The sequence below is a fragment of the Cetorhinus maximus genome, chromosome 7 (genome assembly GCF_964194155.1).
Source record: "Cetorhinus maximus chromosome 7, sCetMax3.hap1.1, whole genome shotgun sequence".
NCBI classification, from domain to species: domain Eukaryota; kingdom Metazoa; phylum Chordata; class Chondrichthyes; order Lamniformes; family Cetorhinidae; genus Cetorhinus; species Cetorhinus maximus.
The window spans coordinates 80551506-80572770 of record NC_135885.1 but is presented as its reverse complement, the minus strand read 5'-3'; the positions used below and the strand labels follow the sequence as shown (position 1 = coordinate 80572770).

General features: G+C 40.7%; 1 protein-coding gene across 3 annotated transcripts in view; it reads right to left on the bottom strand.

Annotated features, from left to right (window-relative positions):
- The window catches only part of LOC144682893 (protocadherin Fat 3-like), a 689075-nt gene that overhangs the window by 127608 nt on the left and 540202 nt on the right, over positions 1-21265 (bottom strand). For all 3 annotated transcript variants that reach the window (XM_078545758.1, XM_078545759.1, XM_078545760.1), the window contains 2 exons: positions 20843-21053; positions 12556-16638 (listed from right to left, as the gene is read on the bottom strand). In XM_078545758.1, coding sequence (XP_078401884.1) covers positions 12556-16638; positions 20843-21053 — 4294 coding nt within the window. The remainder of the gene's footprint in view (positions 1-12555; positions 16639-20842; positions 21054-21265) is intronic.

The following is a 21265-nucleotide window of genomic DNA, read 5'->3' as shown; positions in this document are numbered from 1 at the left end:
ACAGTACCTTGATAGCTTTGACAGCTTCAAAGTGTTTATGTACTTTTTATGCACAATCATGTTTATATTTAACAATCCCAAAGAGTGCCTTACCTCTTCCAAAAGTGCCCTGGGGCCATATCAAAAGGGGTACCTTACTTCTCTAAAGGGGCACCCTTGATATCCAAATGGACACTTCAAGTTCAGACCTCCTCTCACCTGGTCTAATCTGCACATTTCGGGTTTCACCCTCCTGGCCTGCCAAAATTACACTTCAGTGGGGGTAGCTGGTGATTTAAATGGCCATCTGCCTCCATAAACTGCACATGCGTGAACCCCAGCCTGACTCCACTCCCGCTCTCCACAAAAATAGGAAATGCCGTGTTCAGATTGGGACTTAGAACTTCACCATTCCTCGGATTTTCACCATGATGGACAGCCTCTCCATCGTAGTGAAAATCTGGGTCAAAGTTTTGCCCTTGAATGAAAACAATGTTACACTTGGAATCATAGGGTAGAATTTTCCCAGGCTGGTGGAGGTAGAGTGCTCAGGGCAGGAATATTGTGGAAGATGATATTGAGTCAGGATTTTGACATGCTCTCCCACCCTCTTTCAGCTTTCCCCGGGTGGTTTGGGTGTACAGCAGGGCGTCCAGTAGCTGAGGTGGGAAACCATTAAGGCAGCAATAAGGAGCAAACTTGTACATAGATTTCCTCTTTCCCAACAGTGCAGGAGTTCCACACTGTGTCTATAACCTGACAAGTTGGAGGAGATGAGTGTACAGCAGGAAGAACTTCTTAAGCCAAATTGCTGAGCTGTGAAGTTTTTGATCAGTCACCACGAAGAGTTTCAGACATGGCCAGACAAAATGTTACCGTTGAAAGCACTCCTCTCAAGAGTCATATTGCTGCTTGACAGGTGACTGTCAACTGCTGAAAGGCACTTCACTTCTCACTTCCCTGCAGCTAGCCTTCAGAGCTGCATGGAAGCAGCTTATACATCCCCACCATCCACCTCCACTGAGGCAGACCAGGAGGACGCTCACCACAGCCAATTGCTCCAACAGCAAAAAAAGCAACATTGGTAGCTGCACCAGCTGCCTTTGCCTCAGCCACTTGCCCCTCCACAAGGCAGAGGAGATGGACACTGAGATCCAGCTGGAAGGTGGCGAGACCCCTCAATGCAGGGTTAATAAACAAAGGATCAGCATGTGTGAGTACCAGTGCTGAGGAGGTTCAGGCTGTCATGGCAGATGGCTGCTGACAGCTGTACCTGCATGGAACAAGCTCTCCCTCCTAATGGAGGTGGGCATGCGATACCAGTGGCCAACAAGGTGCCTATCATTGGCGGCCCTGTCACTGGAGGCCTATCCTTGTTTCTTCTTCCACCTCACATTTCTGACTCTGTTCAAGTTTTATGCCCTATTTTCCAGCAGGGAAGGAAAGCAGGAAGGTGTGAGTGCTGATAATAGATTGTGTGCAGAGGAGGGAAGGACATGGGCATTGAGAGGACAATAGACTGAGGGTAAATATGAATGTTGACTGCTCAGTTAGGGATGTCACAAATCTGCAGACAGATGAAAGAGTGGAGCTGCAAGGCATGTTATTCTGAGGAGTGTTGTGTAGGAGAATCCTGGGAAAGACAGAGCATGGAGAATCTGAGGGACTGCAGTGAGGTGAGCTCTCCCAAGGACGGGAAGAAGTCGTCAACTTCTCCAACCAAGCAGGCATGCAGGAAACAGGACAACAACGTCAGCAGCAGGAGCCTGCTCCCTCCCTCATGCACCAAGAAGGCCTCAGGATGGGTGAGGGCATGGAGGTTGGCACCTGAAAGTGTTATGCCATTCACCTGTCCTGAGGTCTTCTTGGTGCATGAGGGAGGGAACAGACTCCTGCTGCTGACGTTGTTGGCCAGTTTCCTGCATGCCTGCTTGGTTGGAGAGGTTGACTTCTTCTTCCCATCCTTGGGAGAGCTCTCCTCACTGCAGCCCCTCATGTTCTGCAATAGGGTCTCCAGGTAAGAGACAGAGACCAGGGATGGAGTGGGAAGACAGGCTTCCCAGCTCTACTCTCTGTTCCTGTGGGTACTACAGCCTGAAAAATCCAAGTTTTTTTCTGAAACATGCCATGATCCCTTTAAACAAAAATACTTCCTCTGACTGAAGAGTCGCATTATCCCCCCTACTATCCCTAATTGGTCAGGCAGCCAGGAGGTGGGTTCTTTATTGATTTGATCTGGCAAAGAGCAACCGGAAGGCGCGCTATTCAGGAGTAAAAACAGAAAGTGCCGGAAATACTCAGCAGGTCTGGCAGCATCTGTGGAGAGAGAAACAGAGTTAACGTTTTGAGTCAAATATGACTTTTCTTCAGAGCTGAAGAAGGTAGAAATGTACTGTTGGAAGTGGGGAGGTGGGGGGTGGGGGAAGGACAGAAGGGAAGGTGGGTGATAGGGTTGTTGGCGGGAGAGATTAAGTAACAAAGGTGTCATGGAACAAAAGTCAAAGGGAGTGGTAATGGTTATAGCAAAGAAACAAAACATTCAGGTTAGCACATGGCAAAAAAAACCCCAGAATCAAAATGGGGGACAGAGTTCATAGTCTGAAACTGATGAACACAATGTTGAATCCAGGAGGCTGTAAAGTGCCTAATTGGAAGATGAGGTGTTCCTCAAGCTTGCATCGAGCTTCACTGGTACACTGCAGCAAACCACAGGCAGAAATGTGAGCGTGTGAGCAAGCTGGTGAACTAAAATGGCAAGCAACTAGCAGCTTGGGATTGTGCTTGCAGACTGAGCAGAGATGTTCTGCAATGTGGTTACCCAATCCGCATTTGGTCTCCCCAGTGTAGGTGAAATGACATTGTGAGCAGTGAATATGGGATACTAAAGAATTGAAAGAAGTACAAGTAAATTGTTGCTTCACCTGGGAGGAGTGTTTGGGGCTTTGGACAGTGAGGAGAGGGAACATAAAAGGGCAGGTGGTACATCTCCTGCGATTGCATTGCAAAGTGCCATGACAAGGGGACAGACAATGTGTTAGGGCAGATTATGGAGTGGACGAGGATGTCGGAGGGGATGATCCCCTCAAAATGCTGACAGGGGAGTGGAGGGGAAGATGTGTTTGGTGGTGGCATAATGCTGGAGGTGGTGGAAATAGCAGAGGATGATCCTTTGCGCCTCACCAGCTTTCACATTCAAAGTGAGGACAAAGGGAACCCTATTGTGGTTTTGGGAGAGAGAGGAAGGGGTGAGAGCAGAAGTGCATCAAGCAAATGAACATACAAAATAGGGGAAGGAGTAGGCCACTCGGCCCCTCGAGCTTGCTCTGTCATTCAAAAAGATCAATAAGCCCAACTCCATATTCCTAACCTCAAATCAGACACAGTTGAGGACCCTGTCAACCACAGTTGCGGGGGGAATCCTTGACTGAGGAAAAAGGAAGACAAATCAGAAGCACTGGTGTGAGAAGTTGCATCATCATAAGAGAGGCGACAGAGTTCTTCAGTTCCGAAGAAGTCATATTCAACAAGAAATGTCAACTCAGTTTCTCGCACCACAGGTGCTGCCAGACCTGCTGAGTATTTACAGCACTTTCCTTTTTAAGATTTCCAGCATCTGCAGTATTTTGCTTTTATTTTAGCTGCTAATTGGAAGATCAGTTTTGTGACCCAAAAATGGCCTCAACGTTGCTCTGAGACTAAGGCAGTAAGATTCTAATGACTAAACAAATTTATTCAATGAGTGATTGAACAATACAGGCTAAGAATGTCTCAGATTCAACTCTGCACTGTGCTGATCTTGGCCTGGATGTTAGTAGATATACTATAATTATCCTCAGCAGCCCATGTTAGGGAATGAAAAATTGGGCAGAGGTTCCACTTCAGAACTCTGGAAACTTGCAGGTTTGGACGTGCATAAGAACAACCTTAGGCTTGGCTGTTTATGCCCTCTTGGTAAAATGGTATATTAACACATATCACCAAGGATCATATAAAATAATGGTCACTTGTGCAAGGTACTAGAAAGCAATCAGCATCCATCAAAGCATAACCCAGAACTGAGCCAATTATGTGAATGGAAATAAAAATTGGAACAGGCTTCTGATTCTCTATTGCCCTTTTTTGAAAATCATACAAAGTCAAATTGCCCCCAATAACTCTGGATGAGTAGGAGGATCCTGAAAAATAACAAATAACACATCTAAAAAGGGGAAAAAGTACTTTTAAAGGTACCGCTAATTTTTACTGAATGGATATAAATCTCTACAGTGACATAACAATGTTACCTGCTCAGTGTTCACACACGAGCTTAAAAAAAAGTGTAGTTGCCATAAAATATTTATTTTGCATTGGATAAAACATCAAAATATACTGCAGTGACAGTAGCAAAATTGCGGAGCACCATTTATCAGCATGATCTGTGCTGTTCATTCTCAAGAACTCAAGAAGTTACATTATGTAACCCTTAAAAGTAGACTTTCATGGAGTAGCTCAGAGGGGTATTTTGGAAACATTTATCATTCCAAAGGATTGCTGAGGAAAAGAGATGGAGTAGAACAATTTTTCATCATTATGAAACTGTGACATTGAAAATTCCAATGTTACTTCTCTGCATCATTTAATCAGTTAGACAGAAATTAGCTCAAAAGGCCACTTTCTTATCCACTCCAGGGAGGAGCCTAAAACCAATTTTCCACTTGGGAAGTTGCATGAGTTGCAGAAAATTTGGCAGAGGGCTGCCTGGGATTTGTGGGTGGGGGTGAAATCCAGGAAAATCCAAGAAATCCAGGAAAAATGAGTTGGGAAGCCCATTACAACCCTTCGACTTCCACATTTCACTCAGCACATTAGGCTGTGTGTGAGCAGCCCCTTTTGGAGAGGCAGGTTGTCAATGTCAATATGCTAATTGCTCAATTGGAGTGATGTCAACAAGGATTTTGCTGTCTAACTTTGGCACCATGGGTTTCCTGAGCTTCCTGGAACATGCCACTGTAAGCAAGGCAAGAAGACAACAGCAATTGAGAAGGCTGAAGCCACGAAAGGAAAACATGCCAATAAATGCTCAGTATTCGCAGCTACTTTCAGCTGCTTGTATGAAAGGGTTTAATCACAGTACATGTGCTGACAGGTTACTTTACACACTTTGGAATTTCAGTTGTCTGACCTCGCTTTGGAGCTCCAATTTATCAGATCAGCCTGATTAATGCTTATGTTGAGTTATTACAGACTTCAGATGAGGACCAAGATGACCATCAGCAACAACACGTGCATAAAGTAATAGCCTGCTCCTCAAAGACCCGCAGCACCACAAGAAAGAAGGAATGAGCAGGTTATAGAAGGCCATGCCCAGTATACAGATCTTGCAGGCAGAGGATATGTTTCTTCAACATATCATAATGTCAGTATCTGAGGAGGCTTAGGTTGTCATGTTAGGTGGTGGCATACATTCACAGCCTGCTGGACCAAGATCAGCTAGCCTCACCTGGAGACCCATACTTTATCAGTAGCCACCAAAGCCACCACTATCCTCTGGATCCTTCCAGGACTTTGTGTGAAACATATACAGGGTCTTGCAGTCAGTGGCCCACAAATGCGCAAGACTGATAGGCTGTTTGCTGGAGCTGGCAATTATGTGTCTGCAAAGATGCCAGTCAGAATGAGTGGGTTCATGTGTTTGTGGTTCTGGCAGGCTTCTTACAGGTGCGCAGGGTGTCATCGACATCATACATTTGGCAATTGAGGCACCCGTAGATCACCCAGAGTGTTCATCAAACACAAGAGCATCCGTTGCATCAATCTGCAACTGGTGTTTAACCACAAAATATCTTTATGCAGGCAGACATAAGCTGCCTTGGTGAGTGTGGCCTGTTGTGATTGGGGTCTACTTTTTGCATGATGCTTTTTAAACTAAAGCAAAAAATTGTGAAAACGCAGAACCGAACACAACACGCACTTAAAATTTTGCAATATTTTGCGCTGAGTGCGCTGGTAATGGAAAATTGCATTGAGAAAACTAGTGCCATTGAGTCGAAACTCCAGGCCATGCTTTCTTACAAAAAAATCCTGCTTTTTATTGATGAAGCAGTATGCTTATTTGTACTTACCAGATTAGACTTAATTTTACCTTTAAATGAAATCAGCTGGTGGTTAGACACTTATTATCTACATAATAACATGCTGTCAAATGATTTCAAATGCAACTCATTTCCAACTACCACTGTGCAGACGATGAGCAGAGGGCAGGAATTATTTCACTGATTATACATCCGAGCCTGAATACCAATCTGCTTATTTTATTCATACATTATATAGTGTTGGTGACAAGCACAATCCTAGTTGCCCTGAGAATAAGGTGGCGGGCCGCCTTCTTGAGCCACTGCAGTTATTATTTGGAGTGATTTGCCACTTCCCATTGCTGTGGGACTGGAACCACACATAGGTCAGACCAGGTAAAGATGGTAGATTCCCTTCCCTAAACAACTTTAGTGAACAAGTTGGGTTTTCATGATAACCCAATAGCTTATTAATCATAAAGGCAAAAAACTGAGGATGCTGGAAATCTGAAACGAAAACAAAAAATGGTGGAGAAACTCAGTAGATCTGACAGCATCTGTGGAGAGATGGACAGAGTTAATGTTTCGAGTCCGTATGACTCTTCTTCAGATCTCTCTCTCCACAGATGCTGTCAGACCTGCTGAGCTTATTATTCATGTAAATTGATAACAGTTTATTCTTCAACATAGTTTTTCCAGACTGATTCACATTCCTGGATTATCAGTGCAGTAACATAGCCACTATTCCACTGTACCCCATAGTTGCACCCTCAAAATTAATTTAAACTAGTATTGTTGTGACTTTGGAATAAAAGTTTAAGAAAGGATAATTAAGTCACACCCTGCTTTTGATAAAGTCCCACCCACATAAGAAGTTAGTGCGCAAAATTAAAGCATATGGGATTGGGAGTAATATATTTGCATGGATTGAGAATTGGTCAGCAGACAGGAAATGGAAAATAGGTGGTGACTACTGGGGTACCACAGGGATCAGTGTTTGGGCCCCAGCTATTCACAATATATATCAATGATTTGGATGAGGGAGCCAAATGGAATGTTTCTAAGTTTGTTGATGGCACAAAACTAGGTGGGAATGTAAGTGGTGGGGAGAACGTAAAGAGGCTGCAAAGCGATTGAGACAAGTTGAGTGAATGGGCAAATACATGGTGGATGCAGTATAATGTGGATAAGAGTGAAGTTATTCACTTTGGTAGGAAAAACAGAATGGCAGAGTATTATTTAAATGGTGATAGATTGATGTACAAAGGGGCCTGGGTGTTCTTGTACATCAATGACTGGAAGCAAGCATGCAGGTGCAGCAAGCAGTTAGGAAAGCAAATTGTATGTTGGCCTTCATTGCAAGCGGATTTGAGTACAGGAGCAAGGATGTCTTACTGTAGCTGTACAGGGCCTTGGTGAGACCACACCTGGGGTATTGTGTACAGTTTTAGTCTCCTTATGTAAGAAAAGATATATTTGCTATAGAGGGGGTGCAGCAAAGGTTCATCAGATTGATTCCTGGGATGACACGATTGTCATATGAGGAGAGATTGGGCCGACTACGCCTGTATTCTCTGGAGTTTAGAAGAATGAGAGGGGATCTCATTGAAATGTACAACATTCTGACAGGGCTGGACAGACTGGATGCAGGGAGGATGTTTCCCCTGGCTGGGGAGTCTAGAACAAGGGTCACAGTCTCAGGATACAGAGTATGCCATTTAGGACTGAGATGAGGAGAAACATTCTTCACTCAGAGGGTAGTAAACCTGTGGAATTCTCTACCACAGAAGGCTGAGAAGGCCGAGTCACTAAAGGTATTTAAGAAGGAAATAGATAGATTTCTGGATACTAAAGGAGTTAAGGGATATGGGGAAAGGACAGGAGTATGGCTTTGAGATAAAGAATCAGCTATGATCATATTGATTGTGGAGCAGGCTTGAAGGACTGAAGGGTCTACTCATGTTTCTATTTTTTATGTTTCTATTTTTCAATGAAAGCATGTCAAGATGTTGTAAAGAACTGCTTGAAACATCTAAACTCTTATCCTGCTTACAATCAGCCGTTTATCCTTTGTGGCAGAATCAAAATCTGAAACCTCTTCACAAGTAGAAGAGCTGAACAAGGGCATACTGTAGTTAAAATTGCTTTCCAAATGAAAAAGCAATCTCATTGAACACTTATGCTGAGCTTGGAAAACCATGTGATAACAAAGTACAGTGAAGGTAGGCAAGTGTTGTGCAAGCTGAACAATTCTTTTTAGTTTTGATGTTATCTCGCAAGCTAATGAATATTCATTAAACATAATGGCATGTGGGGCTATTTACAATTTAGGGATATACAATAGAACTACTTAAGTTATAATGATTCAGGAGAATGAGTAAATTAAACTTCTGAATTCAGGAAAATGGCATCGGAAAAATTAGAAACATAATACATATTAGACAAAGTAAAACTAATAATAGGAGACAGACTAGGACAAAAGGGAAGACAGAGTGAGCATAATAATATTAGAAGAATTTTAAGTGCTCATTTTAGTTCAAATGGGTTAGGATTTCAACAATAAGACTGCTTCTAATAATTTCAATAACATTGTTACATTAATGTAACATTTGCAATGATTTTTAGCATTATGGTTTTGCATGCTAAAAATTAACAGGAATTCTCTGGAACAGTTTGCTGTTTAGGGTTTACAATGAACAGAGAAATATGGCATAAATAGATTTGTAAAGGAAAATCATCAATTGTCACATATGTTTAGTTGTGACCATAGGCCACAAATTAAGACCTGAAGCTGTGTTAAGCTGCCACTTATCAAAAGATCAGCTAACATCAGTACTATTGGTAGTCACCGTAGACTTGATTTACTCCACAACAGTAAGCAACAAACTGTAAAAAATAACACCATTAGCTTGTAACATAAGTAATGGAGAAATCCCATACTATTAGAAATGAAACTTTTACTTAGTCTTACATTGAGTTTGTTACTGAAACATATGTGGCTTTAAGGTAAATATATAAGAGCACTTATATATAGCATATTGTCAAGGAACCAATATGGCAGCAAACACCATACCATTAAATGGTAGAATCTTTCAGTTCAATTAATGGGCAGATAATATCACCTAATGTAAAGCATTGTACTAACAAAACAATTAGAAGTGTTATGATTTTATAGTAGCATATGGTGAATTCGTATCTGACAAGATGCTTCTTAGATAATAAAGACACTCAGCTGATTTGCTCCAGACTCCAAAGTGCTTCTTCCAGTGAAATATTACATATTGCCACTATATGTTTCATTCACTAGAGGGTAACAACAGCAGATGGTACTCTCCCAGCTTTTGCCGCTGTCAGGCTTTAACAACCTCATCAGTGTTCTCTCCAGGGAAGGAACTGTGTTTATTTCTCCAATGGAGGATTCATAAGTCAAATTCTCTACAGGACAACTTAGTCTTACACATAATTGTAGCCAACATATCACCACTTCTGCTTTGAGTAGGGTAATTCTGTTTTGCTCAACATGCACATCCCACACATTTATACTGGTTTTTTTAGCATGTAACCATGAAATACATTTCTAATAAACTAAAGATTTAATAAATTAATCTGCAAGTTCTGCATAAAATCAGAGCTCCTTATCACCATGGAAATTGTCAAACACTACTACTAATACATTAATGAAAGCTACATTTGAAAAAATGCTTTACAGCTGCATAGATAATTTTACTTAATACAGTATTTAAAATTGTAAGATAATTTTCAATTTCTGTTTGCAGGCTAGTTATGATCAAATTAAGCCATACTTCCCATCATCGAATAATACAGCACAGAAGAGGTTATTCAGCCTATTGTGCCTGTGTTGGCTTTTTGCAAGGGTTATTAAATTAGTCCAACTCCCCTGCTTTTTTCCCATATCCAAGCAGTTTTTTTCCTTTTCAAGTACTTATCCAATTCCCCTTTGAAAGCTATAAGTGAATCCGTTCCCACAACACTTTCAGGTAGTGCATTCCAGATCATAACAAGTGGTGCGTAATTTTTTTCCCATCATGTGGCCTCTGATTCTCTTGTCAATTACTTTAAATCTGCATCCAATGGTTGCTGACCTTCTTGTGACTGGAAACAGTTTCATTTTCTCAATCAAAACTCTTCAATTCTCACCTTAGCCTTCTCTGCTCTAAGGAGAACAACACCAGTTTCTTTTGTCTTTTCAAGCAAATGAAGTCTTTCATCTCTGGTAATATTCTAGCATATTTCCTTTGCACTCTAAGACCTTGATATTCTTCCTAAAATGTGGTTACCAGATTTCTAAAATGTGGTTTCTCATCCATCATTCAGTACCTTGACCACTCAGCACTTAGATTCACAGATTAAAGAGGAGTCCTAACTATTAGCATGTGCGTTAAATGAACAAATCAATGAGCACGCCTCCAATTTTTTTAAAGTAGTATTGGGAACCTCTGAACATGATGCTTTCAATAATGCTAGGGGATAATGAATCTACAACTTGAAAGTAAATGATATTCAATACTAGATTCCATGGGCATGGTAATTGCAGTCAGAAGATTCATCCAATGAGGTGAAAACACAAAAGCAAAGTTCCAACATGACCTCTAACTGAATCTTGGGATGTCAGGATGACACATCAATGAAATTCAGCCAGGGCCAATGTATATACACCTTCAATAGGTTAAGGCCTGATATTTACTTTCCATCTCCTACTCAAATACATTGCAATTATTATTGGTGTGAAATTATTCTTATTTCAATTTTCAGAGGCAAATTTTACTCCATTGAATATATTGGGTCTTACAGCAACAGTAACATTCTACTTTTTACAACAGTAGTATAGGACCCCTGATTTTTTGATATATCATAATGGCCTAATCTTGGGTGTGCTAGGCACAATTTCAAAACTTGCATATGACACACAACTTGGAAGTACTGTGAACTGTGAGGAGGATAGTGTTAAACTTCAAAAGGGCATAGACAGGCTGGGTGGATAAATGGCAGGTGAAATTTAATGCAGGGAAGTGTGAATTGATTCATTTCAGTAAGAAGAATGAGGAGAGGTGATATGAAATAACGGAACAATTCTAAACGGGGATAGGAGCAGAGAGAACTGGGAGTATATGTACACAAATCATTGAAGGTGGCAGGCAGATTGAGAAACCTTTTAATAATGCATATGGCAACCAGGGGCTTTATAAATAGGGGCATAGATTACAAAAGTAAGGGAGTGATTATAAACCTGTATAAAACACCAGTTCAGCTTCAACTGGAGTACTGCATCCAGTACTCAGCACCACACTTTCAGAAGGATATGAAGGTCTTACAGAGAGGGTGCAGAAAAGATTTATGAGAATGGTTCCAGTAATGAGGAACTTTGATTGGATTGTCGAGAGAAGCTGAGACTGTTCCTCTTGGCAAAGAGAAGAGTAAGAGGAAATTTGGTAGAGTGTTCAAAATCATGAGAATTCTGGTCCGAGTAGATAACGAGAAAGCATTTCTGTTGATGGAAGGATCAAGAACCAGAGGACACCAATTTAAGGTGACATAAGAAGCAATGGCAACATGAGGAAATTTTTTTCATGCAGCGAGTGATTAGGATCTGAATTGCACTGCCTGGGAGTGTTGTGGAGGCAGATTCAACTGAGGCCTTCAAAAGAGAAATAGATAATTATCTGAGGAGAAAAAAATTACGGGGATATGAGGGAAAAGCAGATAGGATTAGGTGAGTTGCTCTTGTGGAGAGCTGGCACATACATGACGGGCAAAATGGTCTCCTTCTGTGCTGTAATCGTTCTATGATTTTACTTTTCTTATTGATATGACACCTCACAATACCATCCTCAAAATATTGATATTTTGTCCTCTGTACTGTTAAAGGAACTATTAAGTGACATTTGGAAACTAGGGCCATGTATCTTTTAAATTTAGTCCTTTGTCAACAACCCTCTTCTTTGAACTCCCAGAAAATTATAATGGAAACAATGGTGCTACTAATGATTAAGCGAACTGTGCAAAGTTAATGTAACATTTACTATCAAATATAATCCACATACAAAATTTTAATTATGTGAAAATCTACTTTTGGTAAATATGCAGTTTTTATCTTACTATCACTCTAATTTATTAGATAATTCACCAGACCGAAAGGTATGCATTTGAACAAAGTATACTCAGAATAGCATGAACATATATACAAATTTAAATACCATTCATGTAAATTTAAATGGAATTCGTGTAAAATTTAATGCAAAGTAAGTGTCAATCTAATCCATTAAAATGACTTGAGATATCAATAATAAAGCAGTGTTATAATTTTGTGAATTAAGTAGATTGGTGTCCGAAATTGAAAATATAACAGGTATCATGAGCAGTCCTTGTTGATTAGTAAATGGCTTGCCCCTGAACAGTGGGTTAGCAACCCTATTACCACATGCTAACATATTTTTCTAGAGATATCCCATAATTATCTGTTTTGCGCAGTTTTGTACAGATTCATTTCAGTGTATTCAAATCTTACCTGTAATATGATAACTGACTTGGCGGTTGATTTCAGATGTGTCATCATCTCTTGTGCTAAGGACTGCAACAACCTCTCCAGGCGAATCGCTCTCTCTAACAGATCCCCTATATATCTCATTCACAAAATTTGGAGCATTGTCATTTATGTCTGTAACAGTTACTTGAACAATTGCTGTTGATGACAGAGACATTATCTCACCATGGTCCAAGGCTACCACTGTAAAAGTGTAGACTGGATGCCTTTCATGGTCAAGGTCTTTAAGTGTTCTAATCCAGCCACTGTTGCTGTCAATAGCAAATATTTCTGTAACCTCTTCAAGTTCTGACTGAGCTGCTGGCAGCATACTGTATACAACTTGTCCATTGGCTCCTGAATCTTCATCAATTGCTTGGACTTGAATTACTTTGGTTCCTATAGGCATTCCTTCCATTACTACAGCCTCATATGGGTTAGTCTGAAAGATAGGTTTGTTGTCATTCAAATCCATAACTTTGATTTTAACATTAGTTGTCAAAATTATGTCAGTTCTCCCATTATGAACTGTTACTGTGACCAAAAACTCATAAAAAGGAGTTGCTTCATAATCAAGTTTCTTGTCCAATTTTAACACTCCAGTGTGTGAATCTATTACAAATATTCCATCTTGGTTATTTTTCGATAATCCACCATTAATTATACTGAACAGAACAGTCTGGCGAGGCAAAACTTGGATTGTACCAACTGTACTTCCTATAGGGACATCCTCTGGTAGCATGAATGAATACTGGTGCTGCAAAAAAGCTGGAAGGACTGTTTCAGGAGGAAGCACATGAAAGTATACAGGAACGAGAACACTCCTCACAGGGGTACCACTATCTGAAGCTTTCACAAAGAAAGAGAGAATTGTATTTTTTAAATGGTCAAAATTTCCCTTTGTGACAATCCATCCGGTTTCATGGTCAATTTCTATTGCGTTTGCTGCAATATCTGAATCGTCACTGTATAATGAGTATAGGATTTTAGCATTTTCTCCTTCATCCGGATCAAAAGCCTCGACTTGGATGATCAAGGACCCTTTTGTCACATCTGCTTTGACAGTTGCCCTGTATTCCGAGGCCATGAACTGGGGAGCGTTGTCATTGTCATCCACGAGAATGACCTTCACGGTGCAGAATGCTGCTCTACCACCACCATCAACTGCCATCACTGTAATGTCAATATCATTCTCAAGAGGAACTTCTCTGTTTAGCTTTTCAGTTATAATAATCTGACCTTCAGAATCAACAGAGAACCGCTGTCTTGCAAAATTATTCAGTATAAGGTAGTTAATTGTCCCATATTCCCCAGAATCCCCATCAGTAGCCATTGCCTGAGTCACCTTGCTTCCAATGGCAGAGTTCTCTCTCAGTTCCACCACATAAACACTGCTTGAAAAGACAGGGCTGTATAGATTGGCACCAAGTACTCTGATGTGTACTTGAGCAGTGCTAGTAAAAATGCCATCTGATACAGAGACATTCAAGTTGTACACAGAATCCATTCTTTGCTTGCGGTGGTTGGAAAGTGTAATAATCCCTCTTTTGCTGTTCATGACAAAATTCATATGATCATTACCAGACAGGATGCTATACTCTAATTTGTCAGCATCAGAGCTATCTGCATCAGATGCCTGGACGCAAGTTACAAAATGACCACGTGGTGCAAGTTCATTTACATAAGACTCGTACAGAAGCTGGTTAAAAACTGGAGGGCTATCATTCATATCGATTACATAAACAATGACTGGGACATCAGTGCTCATTGGCGGGATGCCATTGTCTATTGCTCTAGCTATGAAGCTATACTGCTGAATTAGCTCATAGTCCAGCATGCGTGATGTTAGAATCAACCCACTTGTGCTGTCTATGTGAAAGTAGTCTGTACTGTTTAAATTGTCCTGGACAATCTGATAGCGTACTAATCTACTGTTTTCAGAATCTGCATCTACAGCAATAACCTGCAGCACAGGCGTTCCAACCATTGAGGATTCAGAAAGGGTTGCTTTATACATAGCTTTTTCAAAAACTGGAGGATTGTCATTAACATCATTTACAGATACATCCACAGTCACCTCAGCTCGAGCACCTGTTAGGGAATCTGTTGCTTTTACAGTCATTTTATAGCTGGATTCAGCTTCATAGTCCAGAGGGCGAATGACACTCATGACTCCTGTATCAAAATTTATACTGAATTGCTTTAAGGGATTTCCATCAGTAATGGTATATATTAGACTTTGACCTTCAGGACTTGTGGCATTGATGCTGAGGATGGGGGTGTATGGTTGGATGTCTTCATTAATAGTTCTTGCGTAAAATGGTTTTGCAAAGACAGGCATTGCTTTATTAACTACTGTGATAGGCAGTTCTACAAATGTGGAAAGAGAAGGAGAACCCCCATCTTTTGCAATGACTACAACATCATATTCAACATTCGATAAATCAAATTCAAAAGGTTCTTTTAACATGACAACACCTGTGTACTGATCAATCTCAAAGTGACCATACCCATCTCTAAGAAAGTAAGTTACTTCTCCATTTTTACCCTTGTCACGGTCCATAGCTGTGATGTGATATATAACAACACCTGGTTCTGCATCAACTTGAACTGCGGCATAATAAGGAAGGCCTACAAATATGGGTGGATTATCATTAATGTCTTCAACCTGGACTCTAATGACTACCCGTGCAACACACCAAGGATCATACTCACGACTTGCTTCCACCACTAACTCATACAACTCCTGTTCCTCCCTGTCAAATGACACCGGCATCGTTTGCACAATTCCTGAAGTGGATTTAATTGTAAATTTGTTGCCGGGGTTCAAAATTCTGTATTTCAATGGCTCATTAAGCCGGTTACCCACTGCATTTACCACAGCCACTTTTTTCATTTCTGTGCTGTTCTCCAAGATGGAAGATGAATAAAAATTTTGAGTAAATTGTAGACCACTGTCAATTGCATCCTTCACTTTTATTTTGATCAGAGTTGTGCTGCTGAACTTCCCATCAGATACACGAACAGTAAGTCTATAGAGTTCTTCAACAAGAGTGTGATTCTTTACAGTGATCAATCCACTTTTCAGACCAATCAAAAAATAATTTCCTGTATTTCCATCTGTCAATGTATAAGTTAATTCTGATAATACTTGAAAGTCAGGATCTGTGGCTGACACAGTGAGAACCTCAACACCACTATATGTTGGCAGGAGAAGAACAGTTTCGTACACATCTTGGCTGAACTTTGGTGGTGAATCGTTGATGTCAGTCACATGAATGGTAACCTCTGCTGGAGATTCAGCCATGAGCTGTGGATTTCCACTGTCTCTGACATGCACTTGGAAATGGAAAATTGGAATTGTTTCATGATCGAGATTTGCTATAGTCCTGATTGCTCCTGTATTTGAATCAACTGAAAAATATTTCTTTGCCGTTGATTCAACAATTTGATAGACAAGCAATGCATTCTGGTTGCAATCCGCATCAGTGGCTCTTATAACAAGTGGGTTGTTGTCAGTAATTAAAACAGCACTGTTGACTGGAGCAACCTCACTAATGCTACCCGAGTATATTGAATGCAGAAATATCGGAGGATTGTCATTTTCATCAACAACATGAATACTGATGGTAATGTTTGAAGACATTCCTGCCATGTTGGTTGCCTGAATGATCAGCTGATAGAAAGGAATTTGCTCATAATCAAGTGCTTTCTGCACACTAATGACTCCAGAATAAGGGTTTATTGAGAACACACTTTCTGGGTTTCCATCTTTTATTTCATAAACTATTGTGGATTGACTCACTGCTGAGATAATAATCACTGAGGTACCAACACTCGCATTTTCATTGACCTCGATCATGTATTCTTTCTGAGGGAACTTGGGTTGTGCATTGTCCGAGAAAGTCACAGAGATACGTACAATTGCAGTAGCAGAAAGGGCTGGTAAACCCCGATCAGTCACTTTAACAGTCAAAACATATTGGCCGAGGGATGAGAGATCAAGTTCTTTAGAAACAGTAATAATTCCCAAAACTGGTTCGATTTTAAAAGTGTTCTCATTGTTACCTGAAAGAGGAGAGAGAATGATCATAAATTTAAAAAGCTGTATATATTTTGCCAGTTATTAAACAGACTATAACTCACATTTTGCTAAGAAAGTTGAATGCTGAGCTAAAATTTGTATTTTTATCTCAATGTTGCAAGCTGTTTTGGTCATTCAAGGTATAGGTACTTTGAAAATTAAAATTCATAAGATACCTTTTAAGCTTCAATATTTTGACTGATTCGTAAACAGTAAAAATCTGTGAATCCAAGAGGTTTTATTAATGTGGCACCATCGTTCCGGAGAGAAGTGGTAGCTGGTCAGCAGGTTGGAGCATGATGATTCCATTAGGAATCCAAAATTGAAAAAGGATATAAGAAAATCAAAGAGAGAATATAAGAAAATATTTATGGGCAACATAAACAAGAACCCAAAAATCTTTTATAACCAAAAAGAAGTATAAGGGCAGTTAAAGGAATATGGTCAGTTAGGGACAAAAAAGGACATCTTCTTCTGATGGCAGAGGGCATGACTGAGGAACTGAATGAGGACTTTGCATCTATCTTTGCAAAAGAGAATAAAGTTAATAGGTTCTATTTTAACTCTGTGAAAGTGAATTATAATCTCACTCAATGTTCTAGTAGAGGAGGGGTGAGTCAAGATATTGGATAGGATAAAAGTGGGTGCTAAATAGGTTTGAATCACTCAAAGTTATCACATCACCTCATCCAGATGGGATGGATCCAAGGTTGCTGAGGGGAGCTAAGGTGCAGATAGGAGAAGAACTGAACACAATCTTTCAATCCTCCTTGGTTATGGGGCTAGTACCAGAGGATTGGAGAATGGCAAACATTACAAAAGAGGATTAGGGATAAATGTGGTAACTATAGGTTCATCGGTCTAATGCAGTAATGGGATATCTACTAGATTGGCAAGAACCAAATAAATTCTCATGGATAATAAGGACAGACAGCAAGGATTTATTAAGGGAAAATGTTATCTGACTAACCTGAATGAGATCGTTAATGAAATAACAGAGAGGGTTGATGAAGGTAATGCTGTGGATATTGTATATGTGGACTTTGAAAAGGCATTTGACAAAGTACTGTATAACAGACACCTTTGGGAAATACAAACACATGGCATTAAAGGGATGATAGCAGCATGGGTATGAAATTGGCTAAGGAATAGGAGGCAAGAATAGTGGTGAATGGAAGTTTTTTTTGACTGTAGGGAAGAATGTAGCGGGGTACCTCAGGACTCGATCATTGCTTGTTTTTTGAATATAAATGACCTGGGCTTGGATATAGGGAGTACAATTTCATAGTGTGTAGATAATACAAAACTTGGTAACATGGTAAATATTGAGCTGGATGAAGACAGACCTCATGAAGGAATAGACTGGTGAATTGGCAGGCACATGACAGGTGCAATTTATTGCAGATTAGTGCGAAGTAATGCACTTTGGAAGAATCAATATAGAGAAGTAGTATAATCTAAATTGTTTTATTTTGAGGGTGCAAAAGCAGAAGAAACCAGGGGTGCATACTTGCAAATGCTTCAAGAGGGCAGGGCAACCTGATAGAGCAGTTAGGTCTATATATGGGTCCTCGGCTTTGTGAATAGGGACATTGAGTACAAAAACAAGAGCCAGTTTCATCTGCTTGATGAGTTCAGGCAGTATAGCATTAGCATCTGGAGCTTTGCCAAAAGCTTTGATAAGGACCTCCACTGTGGGTTCGATATCCAGCTCTTCTTGACAGCCAGGCTCTCTATGGTGTTTACAGCTTCCTCAGTGAGTGTTCTCTCCAGAGTACAACTCAAGGTAGTGTTCCACTTTCTAATTATTTATTGCAGTTGGTAATGACTTCCCCTGCCTTTGTTTTTGATGGAGCTGTTTTCTTTGCTGATGGACCTGTTGCCTTTCAGATCTCATAATACATGCCCCTAGCATCCCCTGTGTTGAAAGGCATCTGGATATTGTGGCAAAATTGTAACCAGCAGTCACTGGCACACTGTGTAGCAGTCTTTTGGACTTTATTTTGAGTAGCTCTTAATGCATTCAGAGTCTTCCCGCCCAGATTTCTCCTGTAATTAATGGGAATGGATTGCTTGGCTTCAATGACGGATTCTAATACAGTGATGTTAGCCTTGAACCAATCCTTCTTTTGCTCTTGCTTCCCAGATTTTGAGAGTGCGGAATTGTAAATGGTGTCTCAAAATATGCTCCACTTCGCTTCTGCAGTCTGGGTGGAAATGCCAGAAAATGCCCGTTCAGCCAAGTTAAGGAACTGTTGGTTTTTATTGGATAGGCAGTATGACTTGACACAAGTGCAGCCTTTCTGTTTTGACTGAAAAAGCTTCCCTGGTGTACACCAGGGGGTGATCTGTTTCGCAGTCAGTGCTGTGGTAGCTGCATGTGTTGAGAATGCTGTTGAAAGAGTCATGTCTGGTGATGATCAGATCCAACTGGTGCCACTGTCCTGATATCTGGGTGTTTCCAGGACATTTTGTGGCATGGTTTGTTCTGAATGAAAGTGTTAGTTACACAAAGCTCATGGTAACAGCAAAGTTCAAGTAGTCTCTGTCCATTTCAATTTATCTTTTCCATGCCACTATGTCTGAGGCAGGAGGGTCATGCTTCATGGTCCGTGCCCACCCTTGCATTGAAATCCCACAGTAGGTAACGATGGTCTTAGGGATTCTGCTGAGAGTAGTGTCAAACTGCTCGTAGAACTGGTCTTTCATCTCTGTAGTGTAGCACAGTATAGGAGCATAGAAACTCATGCGGTTAGTCAGCCCTGTTTGAGTTGAGAGACAGATAGAGAGGATGCTTTCTCAACCATTTTTGAGTGCCTCTATCATCAAGAGCAGAGAGTTCCTTACAACGAAGCTATGCCCTGCTCAAGCATTTCCACTGAACTGCTCCCCTGCTACACGACTGTTTAATGTTTTTCTTTCAGTGATCCACTCTTGGCGAGCCTGGTTGCTTGTAGGAAAGCTATGTCAATGTTCATTGCAACTTTTGAAAGGAAATCGGTCACGTACTTGAAGACGACTAATTTGCAGGGTTGTGGAAAGAAGGCTGGGGATGTAGGCTGGCAAAGGCTCGACAGGCCAAGTGACAACCTTCTCTGCTATAAGATTCTATATCTGGAGCTTTTTTGCAGAGGCAGTGGTCCCAGCCTAGCTGAAAAGTCTTGTGAGCTTGCTTCTGCAGGGCTGGGAGGCCACAAACTGATTTAATAGTAATCAGGCAGGCCACAGAGAGGGGGATTTAGGACTGCAATCGCTAGGCCGGCGGGGGGGCAGGGAATAAACAAACAGGGATGATGATCACAATTAGGGGGCTCTCCATTGGGCACAGTGGCAGTGGGAAAAGCCCTGCTTCGGGGGGGCATTGGGGATATAAAATTCCAGCCTATGATTCTATGAAGAAATGATTCATGGCACTTAGGTAAACAGTGGGAGGTCTACCAAGCAGTCTGCCAATTCATTTTGAGCATCTTTAATGCTGCTGTAGAGGACCAGTTACAGCCTTTGATTTTTAATGCTTTTTAATGAAAACCTGGATAGGCTACAAAGAAGTTATGTTTAAATATGCTGTTCAGGTAAACTCTCTAAAATAATACTCTCTAATACATAGATAGATCATCCATCATGTAAAAAAAGCCTTGTCAGATAGGAAGCATCCTTTGATTCAATCTGGGGTTTGAACAGTGGGGAAATACAGGTACAGTAACTAAAACTGGCAACCTCAGGACTGAGCCCTTGCTGGGTTTTGGATCCTGCCATTTTTTGGGTTGGGCAGGTCAGGTCAAGAGTAACTCAAATCACTTGTAGCGCAGGAAAAGACTAGCGAGCTTAGTCAACGCACCACCACATCAATGCATCACCTAGCCCATCAAGTCATTAAGTTACTTACCTAATATTAATGAAAATTCATGCATGGCAGCTTAAAAGCTTGCTGAGTTTCAGATAGCCAGATTTGAAACACTACCTGTATATGCTGCTAAATAATTATTAGCTGCTCCATGAGTATTCCCTGTGTATTAGGCAACAGACACAGCTTCTCACTTTAAATCATCTTAATATTTCTGGCACAATTCGATGCATCAGATGTGTAGCAGAAAATCTTAGATGTAGGATTATTCAATCCTTACACCTCTGGTTTTAACACTCATACTTTTCTGCCTACAAGGACCTTTTCTTTAAATCATTACTCACCTCCTTCAATACTGTATAGTAGTTCAGCATTTTGACCTTTGTCCTTGTCTAGGGCTGTAACTTGCAACACAGCAGAGCCATAAGCAGCAGACTCAAAAACCGAACCATCATACACAAGGCTAGTGAAGTATGGGGCATGATCGTTGGCATCATCTACATTTACTATAACCCGTACCAAGTTACGTCGATATGGAAACTCTTGATCTCGGACCTGGTGAAATAAATTCAAAAGTTACTTTAAAAGGTCTGAGCACTTAAAAAGCAGCAGCCATTGATAACATTTGTTTTTGCATTAATCCTTGTTAAAGAACCAAAGACACATTATTAGCATATTAAGTGCTATTCAGCATCCTCGGTGCATCCCATTTGGTCCCGATGACTTAACAACTTCGAGTACAGCCAGTCTTTCTAATACCTCCTCTT